The 20,624-nt window shown below is 42.1% G+C and overlaps 1 protein-coding gene across 1 annotated transcript in view; it reads right to left on the bottom strand.

Moving 5' to 3' along the window:
* Window positions 1–8,331, bottom strand: part of HABP4 (hyaluronan binding protein 4) — a 45,274-nt gene extending 36,943 nt beyond the window's left edge. The window contains exons 1-2 of the mRNA XM_037491941.2: window positions 7,871–8,331; window positions 2,564–2,726 (exon numbers count right to left, since the gene is read on the bottom strand). Coding sequence (XP_037347838.1) covers window positions 2,564–2,726; window positions 7,871–8,225 — 518 coding nt within the window. The 5' untranslated portion in view covers window positions 8,226–8,331. The remainder of the gene's footprint in view (window positions 1–2,563; window positions 2,727–7,870) is intronic.
* Window positions 8,332–20,624: the final 12,293 nt, after the last annotated feature.

Here is a 20,624-nt window from a genome sequence, read left to right as displayed (position 1 = left end):
ACTTTTTCAGGAACTAAGGAAACCATCTTTCCTGATAGCACATGATGAATCAAAAAAATTCCAAATTTCCTTGAAAGTAAAAATTTCTAATGTGATACATTTGAGAAGGTCATGAGACATCACTTATGTGGTAATTCCTGCTAATTATACACCTTGTTCCAGGACGAAAAATAAGACAAAGTCAAATTCTGGGCTGGTGTACAAAATAACTGTCCCAAACTCTTTGAAAATGTCAAATATATAAAAGATAAAGACTAGGAGCTATTCCAAATTAAAGACAACTAAATGCAATGCATATTCCTAGGCTGAATCCAGAACCAGAAATGTTTTTCTTTTGCTAAAAGGACATTATTAGGACAATTAGTCAAATTTTAGTCTGTGATTACTTAATTCAGAAAATTAGATAGTACATTTACATTAAAGACACTGGTAACTTTACTATGTTTGTTTTTTTTTTAAGATTTTATTTATTTATTTATTTATTTGTACATACATACATACATACAAGAACCGGGGTTCAGGCCAGATGTGCGGGAGGGTGAGAAGATTCACCAGAGACAGAGCAGGGAGCAGAACAGGCAGACTGACGAAATACACTGCTGCGGGGAGCAGCGGGCATGACAGGAGAGGTCTGCCGCACGATGTGGGACCCTCACCTGACGGCAAGGATCGAACCGGCATTGCAGAGGCTGCAGACAGCTTCACAGCGTGGTGCTCAACCGCCTGTGCCACCAGGGGAGGCCCAACTCTACCATGCTTTAAATACGTATCTTTTAAAGATTCATTTATTTCTGCACAGAATAACTGGGGTGTAGGCCAGAGGTTTGGGGGGAGGGGTGAGAGGATTCACCACATAGTGGGGAGCAGAACAGGCGGATCTACTGAAATACACTGCTGAGAGGAGCAGCGGGGAGACAGGAGAAGCCTGCAGCGCGATTTGGGTTAGCTCTCTGGCTTTGAGTCGAACTCTGGTCGTAGCAGTGATAGCATGATAATGCTGAGACTTAACCCCTAGGCCGCCAGACAGATTCCCAGTAACTGTACTATGTTTTTAGAGAATACATTTATTTAAAGTATTTAGGGATAAAGGCACATTCCTGTACCTTACTCTCAAATGACAAAGAATAGGGTGAGATGGGATTGGGGAGTGGGGCAGGTGGAGAGAGGGAGGATATTTAAGCAGACTGATTAACATTTTTGAGGGATGAGGGTATATGGGAATTCTTTGTATAGCTCTGGCAAGTTTTCTGTAAATCTAAAATTATTTTTAAAGAAAAAAAGTCTCTTCATAATCCCATGTCTCAGCCTATCCTTACCCTTACATACTTCTGTGATTAACAGCCATCTTTTCGTGTTAACATATAAAGACTGCTCATCCTTTTTTTAAAGATTCAGTTTTGCAACTAAATATAGGTGGCAACATGGCATTGTTTCTGAGATATCATTTCCTTATTTCCACAGAATAAATCCCTGAGGTAAGAAAAAAATATACAATGCTTCCAAAAATAAGCAGCTCTGATCCAGAAGGTTTTATGTAAGCAAGCAGGCTGTGGCAAATTTGAAGCAATCACCAAAAAGAGCAGAATTTAGCTTTTCTCTTACCCTCATCCTCCAACATGGTGGCAGATCCACCATCTTGATGTTTTGAATGTGTTCCTTCCAGAGCAGATCTGCAGAAATCACCAGCTGCTCAGCCCTCTCAGGTGGAGTATTCTCTGCTGGACTTTTGGTTTTTGGTTTGTTTCAATGGACTCTAGAGCACGTATAGTTTCATAAAGCCATGTTCTTTGGTTAAAACTTGTAGCAAGGATGTACAAGTAGTCAAAAAACTGAAAGACTTTGGGAATAATGGACTACCCTGACATTAGACTGTATATTATTCTAGTCTTCATTACCTTTCAGCTTTATTTTCCTTCAAATGCAATTCCCAAGTTGTTTCTGTTTAATCTAAACTCATTGCTATGTGGGTTTAGCAGTTAAACGAAAACTTTAGGCAGCAAGCATGTTTCTTGTTAGTGCCAAGCACAAAACACAAAAAATTGCTACCTGTGTACAGCTGGGCCCAAGGAGAGCAGCTGCCAAGTCAGAGCACTTTCTAGGGAAAGTATGGGAGTCAGAAACCAGTGCTACACATTATATTAGTTTTCCTTCCAATTTTACAACAATAGCCTATTGACCTGACCCTGGGGCTCAGAATTTATGTAAATTCATTAGTGGCCTAAGTTAGCAAGGCTAAATTAAAAAACACAATTAAATCTCAAGCCTGAATTTCAGAAGAAAATTTTTGAAATTTTACATGTAACATGTTCTTTTTATAAGGATTGCAATAGTTGCCAATAAATAATTCATTTTTCAGTGTAGACTCATCTGTTGAACCAAGACTTAAAGGTCATCTATAAGATCAATGGAAGATCCTGTACATGTCACCTAAGGTAATGTGATTTACTATCTAAATTGATGAAATAGTCCTAGGACTGGTGCCACAAAAAGGTTGAGAAGACTAGTAGTATTCTGAAAATCTGTTGGCTTCCCAACCCTCCTGGCTTAAGCCTTCTGTACGTACTTTTCACCTGTAAACTTCTCGGGTGTGAAGTCCACCTGCCTCTCGGTCTCATAGGGGCGATATTCCCTGTAGGATCTTCGCTCTGCTCTATCAAGTGCCACCTCTGTTCCCCGGCTATCATTCCATGCTTGCTGCTCCCCTCTTCTGGGAGTTCGCTTCTGGCCTGCCAGGAGAAGGTCACAGAAAAGAGCTGAGCATAGCTCTGCAACAGCACATCATTTCAATTTCACTTTTACAGACATCAGCGGTCATAGGAAAATTTTAAAAGTTTAGGAAAGTTCAAAGAAGAAAAAGAGTGCCAAGGACAAATACTACCCAGGATCAAATACTTTAGAATAAAACTTTTAAGTTACTTATGTCCTAGAAACTATAAGATACTTACACTTATGTCTTAGAAAGTATCTAACAATGATTCTGTGACGGTTATGGATATATATATATATATATATATATTTGCTAAAGAGCTGCATTTCACAAAAGCAGCTCTATCAAAACCACAGTAGCTAAGCTCTATCCAGAAAATAAAAGGACATACACACACATGTACACACACACACACACACACACACACACACACACACACACACACACACACACACTCTCTGTATTTCAAATTGTGTTTTCACAATCCCAAATAAGGTTTATTTTTAGCTACAAAATTTTTGCCTTTAAATAGCTTGTACTGCTATGTCTTTTTCATTTGAAAACAATTTCCCTGTTCTTTGATGAAATTTATATAGTTATGATCGTACTTCCAAAATATGAAACCAAACTGGTATTGGAATCTCATACAAGGGCCAGTCAATACTTGAAGGGGGCCTCGCCCGTCCCTCGAGAGTCCAGCACTAAGAAGGGACAGCCACTCTAGTCTAGTCCTTCTCCTCTTACTTTTCTCACTCCTATCTAGTTTTGATGCTTTAGAAATTTTAAACAGTCTACATTTGAAGGAATCTGATACTTGGTAAACATGTTGTGAAGAGCTGTCACTTAAGTTTTCTTCCAAATATGTCTATATAGCTTCCTTTGTATACATTTTAAAAGGTCTCCACCTCAAATGTTATGTACCTTTTTTTTACAGCAGGTTATAGTTATCAGTTATTTTTGGTACAAAATTACCTTTCAGATTGGTTGTATGGCAATAAAATATAAAATGTATTTATTTTTCAGAATGGTGTGTACCATTCACTGAGTTCTATTAAAGTGTTGATGATTATCATCATCAATGTCATCTTTCTAAAAAGAAAATTTTATCAGATTATAACCCAGATTTACTTAAAATTAATGGTTTTCAAACTGCTGGCTTCCTCTCCTATTTATAAATACATGATTCAACATATGTTTATACATATTTTAATTTTTCCACTTAATATTTTTTTACCAAAATGTTATAAACTAGGCATATGCAAATATTAAGTTCCATTACTTTACTGATTTTACTTTAAAATAAAAATTATGTCTGTGACACCACTAAAACTGTAGTTTACTTGCTAGTTAACTATCTTTTTCCAATGTGAAAAGTTGCACAATAGATGTTAAGTTCAATCTTAACGTCCCATAACCTTTTAATAGATTTGTGTCCTGTACTATAGTCACAATCTGAGCTTGTAACATGTTGAGGATATGGAAACAACATTATTATCAATAGATCATTATGCTTTTACTGCATAAAGAATAAAACTAACTAATACTCATGCCCAGTATCTCAGGAGTATGCAATGCCAAATCTGAGGGCACATACACTATTAACAGAGATCAAATTTAGAAGTAGCATTTGAAATGTAAGTTAGAAAATATTATGAAAGTTCATTATCTAACAATCTGAAAACTGTACTAGACCATGATCTAACAGCCATCAGCAAAGATGCAATAGTTTTCAATACTTTTCCCTCAGTAAAGTTATTTTAATAGTTTCAAATTTCTTATTTATAATCCATAATTAAAAAAACAATATTGCTACTCAACAACAAAATTACTTGGTGGCTTATCCCACTTTCTTTCTGCTTCCTGAAGGTTATTTTCAAAATTATATCAATTAAGTCTGGCATTCGCAAATTAAAACTTAAAATGGGGCCTCCCCTGGTGGGGCATGCGGTTGAGTGTGGTGCTGTGACGCTGTCCGCAGTCTCTGCAGCGCCAGTTCGATCCCGGGGGCCTGGGAGGGTCCCACATGGTGCGGCAGACCTCTTCTGTCTTGTGCGCTGCTCCCCTCAGCATTGTATTTCATCAATCTGCCCGTTCTGTTCCCAGCTCTGTCTCTGGTGAATTCTCTCACCCTCCCGCGCATCTGACCTGTACCCCGGTTCTTGTATAAATAAATAAATAAATCTTAAAATTAAAAAAAAAAAAACTTAAAAATGACATTCACTGCATACTTATATTAAAGCTTCTTCCAAAGTTTGTGCATAAATTGAAAACCATTAAATATGACTGAGTACTTCTCAGAATTACCATCAATATCTTGCAAACATCTTATTTTCTCACTAAAATAAACAAAAAAACCACAATGATATAGGGGTTCAGTTTTTCCTCACAATTTAGTACTGACATCAAGATTGCAACCACACATAACTTGTTTCTGTGCTAGATGGGCAGCTTAGGTGGATAACACAAACACTAAATTTCACTAGCCCAATCCAATAAAAGACTGACACGTGCAGTCTGATCGCTGATCTAAAGAGGATATGAAGGGACAAAATACAGTGAAACTTAGTGAGATAGCCTACAAAATGAAGATGAGCTTTTACTCAAAAACAGTTCTGAAAGGGTAGGAAAAGCCAAGCTAAAACAGGTTCCCAGGACTGGCAGAATGAATATATCGAGCTATGCTCACTCAATGGTTTGTATATCTAGAATAAAAATAGTTGAGCACATTAAAAGCCACCATATCCATGAGAAAGCCTTATGAATCACCTTTTCAGATTAATGTTTCCATTATATGACACATTTTGACTTAGATTCTTATCTATACTATGAATTCACTTATAATATTCTAACCAAAAAAATTTTTTTTAAAGATTTATTTATACAAGCACTGGGTACAGTCAGAAGCGCCGGAGGGGGTGAGAATATTCACCAGAGTCAGAGTGGAGGGCAGAGCGGAGGGCAGAGCAGGCAGACTGACAAAATACACTGCTGAGGGGAGCAGCGGGCTGCAGGAGAGGTCTGAGAGCCATGTGGGACCCTCACCTGGTGGCCGGGATCGAATCGGCTTGCAGAGGCTGCAGGCAGCTCGCAACCCAGCGCTCAATTGCTGTGCCACCGGGGAGTCCCTAATTCTAACCCAATTCTAATTATATTTGAGTGTTACAAATATAAAACCTTGGTAGAGTAGCTAATATCCATTAGCTAATACATAAAAGGAAATTAATGAGCTGTTTGTTCCTGAAATAACACACATGGAATTTCCATCCTAACTACAAAAACAACTGAAGATCATTAATACAGAACTCAAAAGGCAGATTATCTGGATCATGAACAACTGACAGAAAACAGTTATAAATACATTAGATTATAATGTTAAATGACAGTAAGTTGCAACCCAGTTTATATCACTTTAGGGAAAAAACAGCTTTCAGCATTTATGTATATAAATGCAAATTGTTAACAGTAAGAAAAATTCAGAGTTTTCGTTTTACTTAAAATATAGTATTTGTGAATTGCTTAAAATTTTTATACAAAATGTATGGAATCAACACAAAATGCAGTTTCACGCTGTTTTATGGATAAAATACAAATGTTCATTTGTGATAAAACAGGAAAAGTTTAGTCTTCAATTCTTTTATTATATTTATCTAAATGGATTGTAGAGGAAAAAAATAGAGCACAATAAATTTCAAGTCTCACTGTTGAAATAGGCTCATAATCTTACTGATCTACCAAGGGATCTTGACATAATCAGTATAGCATTTTAAATACTTTTTTTTAATTTTTAAAGATTTATTTTTATTTATTTTATTTATTTATACAAGCACTGGGTACAGTCAGAAGCGCGAGAGGGTGAGAGAATTCACCAGAGCCAGAGCGGGGAGCAGAGCAGGCAGAAGGACCGAAGTACACTGCTGAGGGGAGCAGCGGGCGGCAGCAGAGGTCTGCGCGCCATGCGGGACCCTCCTCCGGTGGCCGGGGAGCAGCCGGGGATCGAACCGGCGCTGCAGAGGCTGCGGGCAGCTTCGCAACCCAGCGCTCAACCGCTGCGCCACCGGGGAGGCCCTTAAATACTTTTTAACATCTTTATTACAGTGACTTGATTTCTGATTCTCAAGCTATATGCTGGACTGAACTTTTTCAGATAAGAGTAAACATCACCTAGGTGAAATGCACAATTTTTATCACGCAAGGAACAAGTCAGTAAAGCCCACTAGAACACATGCCAGACACTGGCTGGAGCAGGTCGAACTACACATCTTAACACTCTCATTAAACTTAAGCACAACTGCTTTGCTTTAGGAAAAACAGATGGAGGCACCCGTGAAGTCTTGCTATTTCGTTAATGCAATTCCGGTGAGCAGCGAAATCTCCAGTACTTTGCTACCTGGACGCAGACAGCGGGGCACCGCGCTTTGTACTGGCCATGCCGGCTAAACGGGGGGTAGGGAACGTTAATATTCTTGTTGAAAAGGTTAAAAACGGTCTCCTGAAGCAGCCGGAGTTAGTGACAAGTTACACACCCCATCAACACCACAGACAGCACGGGAAAAGCTGCCGGCGGAGGGCTCGAAGCCACCGCAAGGGGATGGGACGCAGCCACCGAGCCGGGCAGGCTCCCGGGCCCCGCGCGCGCCCCCACCCCGCCCCCGCCGCGCGCGGCAGGCGGCCCTGACGTCACAGCCGCCCCCGCGGTCACCCCGGCCCCCCTCCATCACAGAAGGCCCAGAGCCGCACGTCCCCGAGAACGCTCCGCGCATCCAGGGTTCCCGCTCCGGGGCCGCGGGCGCCCCTCCTCCCGGCGGGACCCCGGCAGGGCTCGGGCTGGGGGAGGAAAAGGCGCCCCACCCAGCCATGTTGCTCAACTTCGCCCAACTTGCAGAGGCCCAGGTCCCGGGTTTTAAGACCCCCCTCAAGTCCGCAGCACCCCTGCGCTCCCCTAGACCGGGAAAGGCCGGAGGGGCGTGACCCCTCAGCCGGGCCCGGCGCGCCCTCCCGCGGCACCGCGCTCAGCCCGCCTCCCGCGACGCCCTCCCCGGCAGCGGCGCGTTCCAGCGACTCCAGTCGGCACCGGGGTCCCGGGCTGCCGGGGCGGGGTGACCGCCGCGACCCCGTTCCCTCTCCCCTCCCGCCCCCGCGCCCACCCGGGCGTGGCGCGCTTACCCGGCGGTGGCGGGCCGCCCCCGGGGCTGTCCGGCCGCGGCGCGCCGGGGCCCGGGAGGCTCTTGCGCTCCTTCTGGGACTCCCGCCGGCCGCCGCCCGCGCCGGGCTTGTGGCCCGAGGCCCCGGCCGGACTCCGGCCACCGCGGCTGCCGGCCCCGGCCGCCGCCACCTCGTCGCGCCTCTTGCGCTGCAGCTGCTGCTGGCGCCGGCGCTCGGCCTCGCGCAGGATGTCGAACGGGTCCGACTCGTCGTCCAGCAGCTGGTGGAAGCGGTTGGCCACGACGCAGCCGAAACTCTCCTGCATGGCGGCGCCGGCCGCAGCCGCGGCCACGGGACTCCCGAGGGCGCCCTTCATGCCGCCGCGGCCACTGCGGGCCCGCCGCGGGCAGCCCACGCGAGCGCGTCTCAGCGGAGCCGGCTGCGCGGTCCCATCCCGCCCGCCGCCGCCGCCCTCCCAGCCCCGCCGGGTCCCGGCCCTCCCGGTGCCCGCCCCCGCGCTGCCGCCGCCTCCCGCCCCGCCGCCGCGAGAGAGCCAATCAGCGCACGCGGACACGCCCCCTTCTCTAGCATGCCTGTCTGGAAGCCCAATCAGCGACTGCTTGCTGTCACGTCACGCGACCTCTAGGCCCCGCCCCACGACTCCGCGGAGAGGGGCGGGGCCAAAGGGGCGGCGCTCCTGGGAGTAATCTCAGGTCTGGGGTCCCGGCCGCTCGGTGGTGGTCAGAGGCTCCCGGCCATTATTTGTCGTTGTTGGTGTTCTCTCGTTACCGGCTGCTCTCTTTGAAGTTTATGTAACCGTTTAATCACTCATCAGCTGCAAATAGAGCACTTACTATGTGCAGGCATTATATTGTGGAGCATTCTAGCTCCGTAATTTCTTGGATCTTAAGGTGTAGAGACAGAAAAAGTGCTGTGAAGGAAAGGGGCAGGACTTCTTTCCGAGCCCATAGCGAAAGAAAGGACATGAATTAATTAGGAGCTTGGGAAGGCTTTCCCTCGCAAGTGACGCTTAAGCTGAGGCTGAAGGATGACCAGGGCAGTGACAACAGCAAGTGTGGGGGAATTGCCGTGGGATGAAGCGCTACCTATTCCTGCTGGAAGAAATGCTGTGTGACTGGATTGCAAAGAGTTGGGGGAGGGTCTTATTTCGGTCTTTATTCTAGGAGCAGTGGGAAGTAAATTGTAAGCATGAATATATATTTGAAAACGCCATTCTAATTGCAATGTGAAGCTCTGACTTGGAGGGAGGTCAAAATAGATGCAGGGACACCAAGCTGAAGATTGTTGCAGAGCTAAGTAATAGTGTCTTGGACCTGGGTGGTGGCAATGGAGGTGAAGAGTCAGCAGATCCAGGGGCTTCCCATTAACCCATGAACTATCACCATGATCCCTTGCACTCTTCCCGACCCTGTTTTGATCCTATTCCCTTCTCCCCACCTGCAGAATGTCTCTGGTTTATAGTTGTCTGTTGATTTTGATTTTTACTTTATTATTGTTACTTTTTTTACCCCGATCCCTTATTTGGATCGTCTACATTGCTCCTATAAGTGAGGCCATCCGATATTTTTCTTATTCTTTCTGGCTTATTTCACTGAGCGTGATCCGTTCCAGCTCCATCCATGTTGCTGTGAATGGCATGAGTTTATCTTTTTTGATGAGTAATATTCCGTTGTGTATATATAGCACATCTTCTTCATCCAGTAATCTATTTGGGACCATTGGAGTTGTTTCCATAGTTTACCTATTGTAAATAGTGCTGTAATAAACATAGGGGTGCAGGTGTTCTTTTGAATTAATGTTTTTGTGTCCTTTGGGTAGATACTTAGGAGTGGAATTGCTGGATCCTATGGAAGCTCTATTTTTAGCAGATTGAGGAACCTCCACACAGCTTTCCACAGTGGTTGGACCAGTTTGCACTCCCTCCAGCAGTGTAGTAGAGTTCCTTTTTCTCCTCATCCTTGCCAACATTTGTTGTTGCTCGTTTTTTTAATATGTGCCATTCTCACTCGTGTAAGATGATATCTCACTGTGGTTTTGATTTGCATTTTCTGATTACAAGTGATGTTGAACATTTTTTCATATGCCTGTTGGCCACAAGTATTCCTAGTGGCTGCTGGAATGGTGAGATTTTTCCATAAGATTCTCAATTTGCTTTGCCCAGCTCCATTAGGTGAATCACTATGTATGACTGTTATAGTCTTTCAAAATGTATTTCTAACATAATTAAACCTGAAAGTTGAAATTACACCTTCATCTGTGGGTTGCAAAATGGATGTGTTAGCAGGCATGAAAAGAACCCTATTAATCTCTTTGTACATCTCCCTTATAACTATTGGGTCACTGAGTACATTGTCAAGAAGTAGTAATATTGTAAAATGAACCTTTTTTTCTGAGTAGTATGCATCAACAGTGAGTTTACAATATCCAGTAAACTATGTTATAAACAAAAATGCTGTCATACAGGCTTTGATTTTCCCTTTATAGAGCATAGACAGAGAAAAATTTGCATCATTCTTAAAGAACCTAATATTTTCAAAATGGTGAATGAGTACTGGCTGCTGTAGGGGCAGGAATGGCCACAGAGCAGGTTTTCTGATCCCGCAGAGTGGGTAAAGGAGGAGTCAGAGTCCTCAGTGGCTTTTGCAGGCATATGGCAGGCAGGGGTGCTGTGGGGCAGGGAGGCTGGCAGTCCTCCTAGCCCCCAGCAAATCTTCACTCTATCTGGGCTCTCTCTGGCGTTCTCTCTGCTTCTCTTCTTCTCTCGGCTTCCATTCATTCTTGGCTTCTGCTGGTGTCCCCGTGATGCTGCCCTTATAAACTCAGTCTCTCAGCCTATGTGTACCCACTCCAGGTGCCTGCCATCAGGCATGCATTCAGGACCACAGGGTTCCCTCATCTATCCTAATGGTGGGAGGGCAGAAAAGCCTGATACTTTTTCCTTACCCTACAGCTGCATATTAAAATCACCAGCTGCATTAGCCCCTAACAAAGTCAGTCTGTTCTTTGAAGTCAGGCATTGATCTCTGCTCTCCATAAAATTTCTAGATAGCATCTTCTCCAATATAAGGCTATTTCATGTATGTTGACAATCTGTTCATCAATTAACTTTATCTTTTGTATAACATGCTTCATGCCCTATATTAGCATCACCTTGCATTTTTATGTTATGGAAATTGTTCTTTTCTTAAACTCACAAACCAGTCCCTGCCAGCTTCAAATTTTTCTTCTCTCATTTTCTCACCTCTCTTAGAGTTCATTGACCTGGAGAGAGTTAGGACCTTGCTCTGGATTAGGCTTTGGCTTAAGGAAATATTGTGACTGGTTGATGTTCTGTGAAGACTGCTAGAACTTTCTTCCTATCAGCAATAAGGCCATGTTGCTTTCTTATCATCTTGTGTTTACTGGAGAAGCACTTTTAATTTCTTTCAAGAAATTCCTTTGCATTCACAATTTGACTACCTGTTTGGCCAGAAGAGGTCTAGCTTTCAGGCTATTTTGGCTTCTGATAATAGCCCTTCCCCACATGAACACGGGGAGGCCATTGTAGAGTGATTAATTGGTCTAATTTCAATATTGTCGTGTCTCAGGGGATAGGGAGGTCTGCAGAGAAGGAAAGAGACAGGGAAAGGACTAATCAGTGGAACAGTCAGAATACACATTTGTCCAGTAAGTTTGCCATCTTGTACAATTGCAATTCCTAGAACCCCCAAACAATTACAATAGTAACGTCAAAGATCACTCACTGATCACAGGTATAATAATAAAGTTTGTGTTACATTTTGGTAATTCTCACAGTATTTCAAAGACCCAAAGTGAGCACAAGGTATTGGAAAAATGGCACCGATAGACTTGCTGGGTGCATGGTTGCTGCAAACCTTCAATTTGTAAAAAAAACTCACTATTGAGAAGTGTAGTGTAGGGTAAGGTAAAAAGTATCAGGCTTTTCTGCCCTCCTGCCATTAGGATTGATGATGGATCCTTGCAATCCTGAATGCATGTGGGCATATGTAGATGGAATTCACCTGGACTAAGACTGGGGTGATAAGCGCGGCGTCACGGAGATGCCAGCAGAAGCAGAAGTAGAACCACAAGAGAAGCAGAGACCACCAGAGAATGCCGGAGAGCCCACACAGCGTGATGACTTGCTGGGGGCTGGGAGGCCTTCCAGTACCTCTGCCTGCCGTGTGCCTGGTAAATCCCAATAAAAGCCTGCAAAAGCCACTGAGGGCTCCAGGACTCTTTCCTCCTTTAACCCGTCTGCTCAAATCGTAGAAAACCTGCACTGTGCCCTTCCTGCTGCTACATGTAGTAAAGTGAAACATGTCAAAATAAGCTTGCCCATAGACTAAAATCTTCAGATTGACTTGAAATTCATAGATCAGTAGAGAGTTTTAAAACATACTGCCTTACTACTTTTAATTATAAGCAGAGAGGGTGAGGGCCAAGGAAGCGGGACCTGCTAGGTCTACGTGGTATGAGTTTTTGTGAAACTTCAGTTACATGCCAAATATGTTGCTTTGCCACTTGATTATGGCTATCATTTTGCTTATCTTTTCAACTCTAAAATTAGGATAATTATACTCCATACTTCATTCCTCATTTGGGTGATGGGAAAATAAAACCAAAGAAGTAAATTGTAAAAGTTAAAAAAGAATGAATTTCGTTGTCATTGTTGCTACTTGTATGATATAAACAATAACAAAAATACTTTCTCCATTTCTAAAGGGATCACATCTGTCTTTTATTGCAGTTGAATCAATTATGACAAGATCAAAGAAATTATAGTTACTGTGTCAGTATTACAAAATTGATATGTGAATTCAAATTTAGTTTCCCACAGCAAATGAATAAAGCAGATTTATAGTGCAAACTTCAGAGTTGTAGAAACAAATCAATTTTCTCAATTAGAATGCTATAGAACTTCTGATAAGCTGCAATCACTCATGATGATCAGATGCAGAATGTCTAAATTGGGAAATGACATTACCCAGTTGACTAATATCTGTAATCTTGGTATCACTGAGGTTCTCTCTCTCTTTTCTTATGGCAAAAAGTTCGTGGCTAGCACCGTGTTTTTTATCCTCAGAGCACTTGTGTTGGTAGAACAGTTCTTATTTTTTTTTAAAGATTTATTTATTCATGCATAAATAAAGGCCAGAGGAGGGGGTGGTGAGCGGATTCACCAGACGCACAGTGGGGAACAAAATAGGCAGATTGACTGAGATACACTGCTGAGGGGAGCAGTGGGCAAAACAGGAGAGGTCTGCTGCCCCATGTGGGTAGTTTCCTGGCCGGCCAGGGATCAAACTCCGAACTCGTGCTGCAGTGGCTGCACATAGCTTCACAGTCCTGTGCTTAACCCCTTATGCCACCAGGGAGGCCCAAAATACACATGGTTTTTACATATCTATTTTTTTTACTCAACAATTCACACAGTTATGTATTAAGAAGTAAATTGATGTCATCATTTTAATGGTTACAACCTCTTCCATTGTGTACTAATATGTTATACATCAGTCTGGGTCCAATCAGAAGACAGTTTTAATAGGGGAAGCTTGTAGCATTGAACTGTTGTGTCCTTTGTTCATCATAATTATTTTTCTGTATTTCTCCCCTGAAAATGAGAAATTTGAATCTGTTTCATTTCCATATCCAACCTTTGCTTTCTCTCTGGCCTCATCTTCAGGGTGAAAAAGTGCATTTCATTTGGAAACATTTTTGTGCAAATAAATGAGTCTCTTGTTTGTATGCAAATGATTTTGCAAGTGTTAAAAATAAAGTAAAAAATTTCAACAAATTAATTAATGTGTGAAAGTTAATTAGTGAAAGTTACATGATCAAGCGGATGTGATACTGTTCCTTATTTCTGGAAGATTTATTATTCTACATGTTGGCTCATAATCATAGCTGAATTTTTTATTGTTTACAAGGTGCTAGCCATTATTCTAAGCTTTTTCTGTCTGTTCATTTAATTCTACAACAGCCTGCAGAGGGAAAGACTCCTGCTGCCGTGTGTCAAAGTGACCTGAGTGTAATGGTAGAGCTGGGATCCTTAGCACATGCAGTCTGGCTGAATCTACTCTTCTGACTTTAATGATTTTTTTTTTTTTTTTTTTTTTTTTTTTTTTTTTTTTGCAGAGCATTGAGTTAACAGCTGTGGTGACAGGATTTCTCAAAGAGCCATGTGGCAGCCAATATTGTGCACATGAGAAAAGCTGAGTGGGAGCCCATAATTATAACACTAATAGATGCACTGTGAGAGACCACTTACTGAGGCCCTAAAGTGTGGGGGGAGGAAAAAGGAAACTCAGACCCCTTTCCCAATTCATTTTCAGGGTGAAAACTATATTGTATCCTTGCTAAGCCTGGATTGACTAAGGTAGTGAAATAGAGCTGCTCTGTTTAGACGATATTTTGGAAATACATTAAATGTAACACCTCATTCTCTGTGGACCAGCAGCTCCCTGTGGCCCAGGACCAAGTCAGTGATGAATAATCTCAGGTCTCCCCAGAGCTACTAAATCTGAGTTTGTACTTTACAACATCTCTAAGTGATATATGTGCACAGAAAAAATTGAGAAGTACTGAACTAAAGTAAAAATATGTAGCCAGCATTTGGATCTTTGACAGAGTTTAGCTAGGTGTGTGCGAGATACTCAGGCTGAGATAATAAAGACAACCTAAGCAGCCTGGAAGGGTAGAAATCCTGTACTAGCAGGGCCTCAGACCTCCTCTTCCACTGCCAAGCCCTGTAGCCACGTGTCCTTTGATGAACTCGTCACCTAAACATAAAGTTAAGGGAATGAATTGGGGAGGGATCCAGGAAGAGGGGCTTGAGGAATAGCTGAGCCATTCCAGGGAGTATTGCAGGTAGAGTGACAAATAGGTGTGAAATCAGGAGCTTCTGATTGATGAGGATTTCTATATAGAATGTTAAAATATGGGGCTAGACCAATAGGCAGTGGCCAAATCTTGAATTATTTCATGTGCCATAGTGAAGAGTTTAAACTTTATTTTTTAAATGCAAGGCTTAAACCCTCGAGCTTTTTGAGGGTTGGGAGGGATGAATTGCTTTGGGTCAAATTACACATACTCATTGAAATAAAAAGTACGAAAAGCATATATGAAATCCCACTACTAAGAAATAACCACTGCCAACATTTTCCAAGCATCCTTCTAGTGTTCTTTGTGCAAGTAAACATATACATAGCTTTACAGATCCTTTTTTTTTCCATTCAACAATGTCAAAGACAGTTTTATGTTAACAAGTACCTATATGTCATTTTAATGGCCACCACATATACCATTATATGCTAATATGTATCAGTCTGGGTCCAATCAGAAGACACATAGTAATTTAAACAGGGGAAGTTTGCAATTATTCAGCTATAAAAGAGTGACTATAAAGATAAGAAAAGAAAATATTATACAAAACTGTAGTTTACAAATCAGTGCACCTACATTGACACATCACTCTCCCAAAGTCCATAGTTGACATTAAGCATGACTCAAGATGTTGTGCATTTTATGGGTTTTGACAAATGTATAATGACATGTATCTACCATTACAGTATCGTACAGTTTAACTCCTCTAAATGTCCTCTCTGCTCCACCTACTTATTCTCCAATCCTGTTAAATTTTAGTGCCATTATAGTATGAGATAGACCCCCTTTATGCATTGTACCACCACCCTTCCCATTCTTCTCTGGTAATCACCATATGTTTTACAGTCTAAAAGTTATTTTTGTAGTATTTTTCTGGAGTTGTCTGATCTGGTTACTTATATTCCACATGTAAGTGACATCATCCTGTAATGTAAGTGACATCATCCTATAATGTAAGTGACATCATCCTGAAGCAAAATAAGCACAAAACAAAAACAAGATTTCATCTTTTTAGTTGTTGAGTAGTATTTCATTGAGGATATATACAATAACTTCTTATACTAATCAAATATCGTTGGGCATTTATGTTGATTCCACATCTTGGTTATTGTGAATAATGCTGCTGTGAACATATTGGGACATATAAAATTTTGAATTATGTTTTCGTATTCCTCAGGTTAATACCTAAGAATGATATTGCTGGATTATACAACATTTCTATTTTTAGGTTTTTTTAAAAAAGATTTATTTTACTTATTTATGCATGCAAGAATTGGGGTGTAGGCTAGAGGTGTGGGGGGAGGGGTGTGAGAGGATTCACTAGAGACAAAGTGGGGAGCAGAACAGGCAGATTAACTGAAATACACTGCCGAGGGGCGCATTGGGCAAAATAGGAGAGGTCTGCTGTGGGTCAGCTCCCTGGTTGGAGATCGAACTCGTGCTGCAGTGGCTGCGAATAGTTTCATAGTGCTGCGAGTTAATCCCTTGCGCCACCAGGGAGGCCCACATTTCTAATTTTTAGTTTTTAAGGAATTTTAATACCATTTTCCATAGAGGCTGAACAAAATTACATTCCCACCAACAGTGAAATTAGTGTTCCTTTATAACACAGCTTCATTAACACTTGTTCCCAGTCTTTATTTGTTTTAAAGATTTTTTTTAAACTTATTTTTGTGTACAAGAATTGGGGTACAGACCAGAGGTGGGAATGGCGGGGTGAGAGGATTCACCAGAGACAGAGTGTGGAGCAAAACAGGCATATCTGCTGAAATTCACTGCTGACGGGAGCAGCTGGCTAGACAGGAGAGGTCTGTTGTGCCATATGTGGCTTAGCTCCCTGACTGGGGATGGATCTCAGGCCTTGTGGTAATAGTACTGAGACTTAACCCCTAGACCACCAGGGGGGCCCAAGTTCCCAGTCTTTTTTGATATGGGCCATTCTCACAGGGTGAGGTGATATCTCATTGTAATTTTGATTTCCACTTCTCTTATTTTTATTTATTTATAAATTTTTTAAAAAAATTTATAAATTTTATTTTTATATTCCCCATACAATTGCAACCCCCTTATTTTGACCCCAATCCCTCTTCCCCCACCCCATAGTGTGTCTCTGGTTCATAGTTTGTTGCTTTTGATTTTTTCTTTCTTATAGTTATTCTTTTTCCTGGTGCCTTATTTAAGTTTTCTAGATTCCTGCTATGAGTGAGACCATCTGGTATTTTTCTTTTTCTTTCTGGCTTATTTCGCTGAGCATGATCCCTTCCAGCGCCATCCATGTTGCTGCAAATTGCATGTGTTATCTTTTTTGAATGCTGAGTAATATTCCATGGTGTATATGTACCACATCTTCTTGATCCAGTCATCTATTTTTGGGCATTTGGGCTGTTTCCAAAGCTTAGCTATTGTAAAGAGTGCTGCTATAAACATAGGGGTGCAGGTGCTCTTTGGAATTGATGTTTCTGTGTTCTTTGGGAAAATACCTAGGAGTGGAATTGCTGGATAATACAGAAGCTCTATGTTTAGTAGGTCAAGAAATCTCCACACAGCTCTCCATAGTGATTGGACCATTTTGCACTCCCACCAGCAGTGCAGGAGGGTTCCCTTTTCTCCACATCCTCGCCAATACTTGTTGTTGCTAGTTTTTTTAATATGTGCCATTCTCACTGGTGTGAGATGGTATCTCATGGTAGTTTTGATTTGCATTTCCCTGATTGCAAGTGATGTTAAACATTTTTTCATATGCCTGTTGGCCATTTGTATTTCCTCTTCGGAGAAGTTTCTTTTTAACTCTTCTGCCCATTTTTTGACAGGATTATTTTCTTTGTTTTTGTTGAGTCTCATCAGCTCTGTGTAGATTTTTATGATCAGTCCCTTATCATTAGTGTTGTGTGCAAAAATTTTCTCCCAGTCTGTGGGGTTTCTCTTTGTTTTGGTTATTGTCTCTTTTGCTGTGCAGAAGCTCTTTAATTTGATGTAGTCTCAGCTGTTTATCTTAGCCTTCACTATCACTGCTTTGGGGGATGTGTCACTTCTCTTATTTTAAATGATGTTGAGCAAGAAATATTTTAAATAGAATCAATTGTGTGACTACCAGAAACTGTTCTGATCACTTTTCTGATATCAGGGGCAAAGTTGAGCTCTGGTTGCCCTCTATGAACCAGAATTTGTTCTTTATTTCTATGCTTTTAAGAATGACAGGGCCTCCCTTGTGGCGCAGCCAGTTGAGCACAGTGCTGTGAGGTTGTCCACAGCCTCTGCAGCTGAGGTTTGATCCCAGCCGGCTGGGGAGATACTCACATGGCACCACTGACCTCTCCTGTCTTGCCCGTTGCTCCCCTCAGTAGTGTATTTCAGTATTTCAGTCAGTCTGCTTGTTCTGTTCCCCACTCTTTCTCTGGTGAATCCTCTCATACTCCTGCACATCTGGCCTGTATCCTGGTTCTTGTATGCATGAGTACATTAATCTTAAAAAAAAAAAAAAATGACAGAGAGAGTTTTCTATCTTGCCCCAGGGAATTTCTACTGTTGTTTCTCTGCTTAGAACTGTTTATCCCAATGTGGGTCACTGCCTAAATTATTTTATATTCCCGCTCAGGTGTCTTCTTATAAGAAACCTTCCTCATCACCTATTAAAGCCCTATTTCCTGCTTTACCTTCCTCCATAGCATCTCCATGGTATAGATTCATTACTCTGTGGTCTTTCTCCCTCCAGGGGAGTGTGAGCTTGTCCACTGCTGGATTCCAAGGGTGAGAGTGTGACTGGCTCACAACATGGCTCCCAATACATTTTTGTTGCATGCATGGAGTTGGAATGTCTAAAAAGACTTGTTTTTAACTAGATAAAAATGCAAAGCATAAGTACTTGATTTTTTTTTTGTTGTTTTGTTTTTTGTTGTTCTTTGTTCTGCTTCAGGTTTATTTGTACAAATAATCCAGGAAGACACCAGTGCCCCACAGACAGCAGTCTCAGGGTGCTGTCAGTCCCTCACATGGGCAGACAGTGTTCTCTGTTCTGGAGCTTTTGTGGGGACCTGGGCACTGTTGGGAACCTGTGCTGTAGCCACAAACTTGACCTGGATTTGAGCCTTGGTATTTGGTGGAGAGAACCCGAGGCGCTTGGCAATGTGGGTACTCGCACGTTTCCCGAGCTTAGGTGAGCCAGACAGGCAAGTCAAGAGAGCTTGCTGCTGCTGCCCTCTGGAATGTTATTCCTGACAGTCTTGGGCTTTACAAGGGCCTTGAGAGCCTCGGCATGTGCACTCATGGCCTTAAAATTGTTGGCCTGCCTCTTCTTTAGGCCCTTTTTGCACTTCTTGGCAAAGTGCATTTTCCTTAGGAACTTGGGGTCCACCCTCTTAAGACAGTTATATCTTTGTGCTTGGAGTTTCTTTATTTTTTTAAATTTTTATTTATATATTGTTACATGTTCATTTTTTTTACAATGTTTGATTTCTCCTCTCGGGTTTTGTCCCTATAAAATTAGCACCACCAAGATATCCATGAATGGACCTCCCTGGTGGCACAGGCAATTGAGCCAAGCGCTGCGAAGATGTCTGCAGCCTCTACAGTGCCAGTTTGATCACGACTGGCTGGGGAGATGCCCACATGACATGGCAGACCTCTCCTGTCTCGCCTGCTCCCCTCAGCAGTGTATTTCAGTCAGTCTGCCTGTTCTGTTCCCTGCTCTGTCTCTGGTGAATCCTCTCACCCTCCCACATATCTGGCCTGTACCCCGGTTCTTGTATAAATAAATAAATCTTTAAAAACAAAAAGATATCCGTGAGCCATCACCATAGACTCTTGTGCTCTTCTCTCCTGTTTTTACCCCTATCCTTTTCTCTCCCCTACTGAATGTCTCAGATTTATAGTTTGCCTGCAAGTTTTGTCTTTTTTTCCCCCTGATCCCTTGTATGGTTTTCCTATGTTCCTCCTATAAGTGAAACTGTCCAATATTTTTCTTTCCTTATTTCACTGAGCATAATCCCTTACAGCTCCACCCATTTTGCTGCAAATGGCATAAGTTTATCTTTTTTGATTGCTGAGTAGTATTCCATGTCGTATAACATCTTCTTGATCTAGTTATCCATTTTGGGGCATTTAGGTTGTTTCCATATTTTAGCTATTGTAAATAGTGCTGCAATGAGCACAGGAGTGCAAGTATCCTTTTGAATTAATGTTTTTGTGTCCTTTGGGTAGATTCCTAGGAGTGGAATTGCTGGGTTGTATGGTAGATCAATTTTTAGTACTTTGAGCGTCTTCTACATGACTTTTGATAGTGGTTGAACCAGTTTATGTTCCCACCAACAATGTAAAAGAGTTCCTTTTTCTCCACATCCTCGCCAGCATTTGTTGTTTTTTTTTTTTTAATGTGGACCATTCTCACTGTTGTGAGAGGTACCTCATTGTGGTTCTGATTTGCATTTCCCCGATTATAGTGATGTTGAACATTTTTCACATGCCTTGTTGGCCATCTGCATTTCCTCTTTGTAGAAGTGTCTTTTTAGTTCTTCTGCCCACTTTTTGACTGGATTCTTTATTTTGTTTTTGTTGAGTTGTGTAAGCTCTTTGTAGATCATTGATATCAGTTCCTTAACGTTTTTGTGGAATACAGATAGTTTTTCCTGTATTTGGGGTTTCTTGATACCATCTCTCCCATTTTTAGGGTTTGTAATGCGTGGTGTGGTTCTTGGATTTGACTGCATCTACACAAAGTCCATGGCTCCCCAGACGCCTTGAGCTGGAAGAGCCAGTGTACTTGATTCTTTGGCTTACCATGAAAGATCATTTCTACCATTACAGTTAAATCTTTTAAAGTGGTTAGTTTTCCTAGGTCAGTAGATAATTACCCTCTCAAGGCTGAGCGAGTTTT

The sequence above is a fragment of the Talpa occidentalis genome, unplaced genomic scaffold, assembly GCF_014898055.3.
Source record: "Talpa occidentalis isolate TD23 unplaced genomic scaffold, MPIMG_talOcc4v2.1 talOcc4.7, whole genome shotgun sequence".
NCBI classification, from domain to species: domain Eukaryota; kingdom Metazoa; phylum Chordata; class Mammalia; order Eulipotyphla; family Talpidae; genus Talpa; species Talpa occidentalis.
The sequence above is the reverse complement of the archived record's forward strand: the minus strand, read 5'-3'. Positions and strand labels throughout refer to the sequence as shown.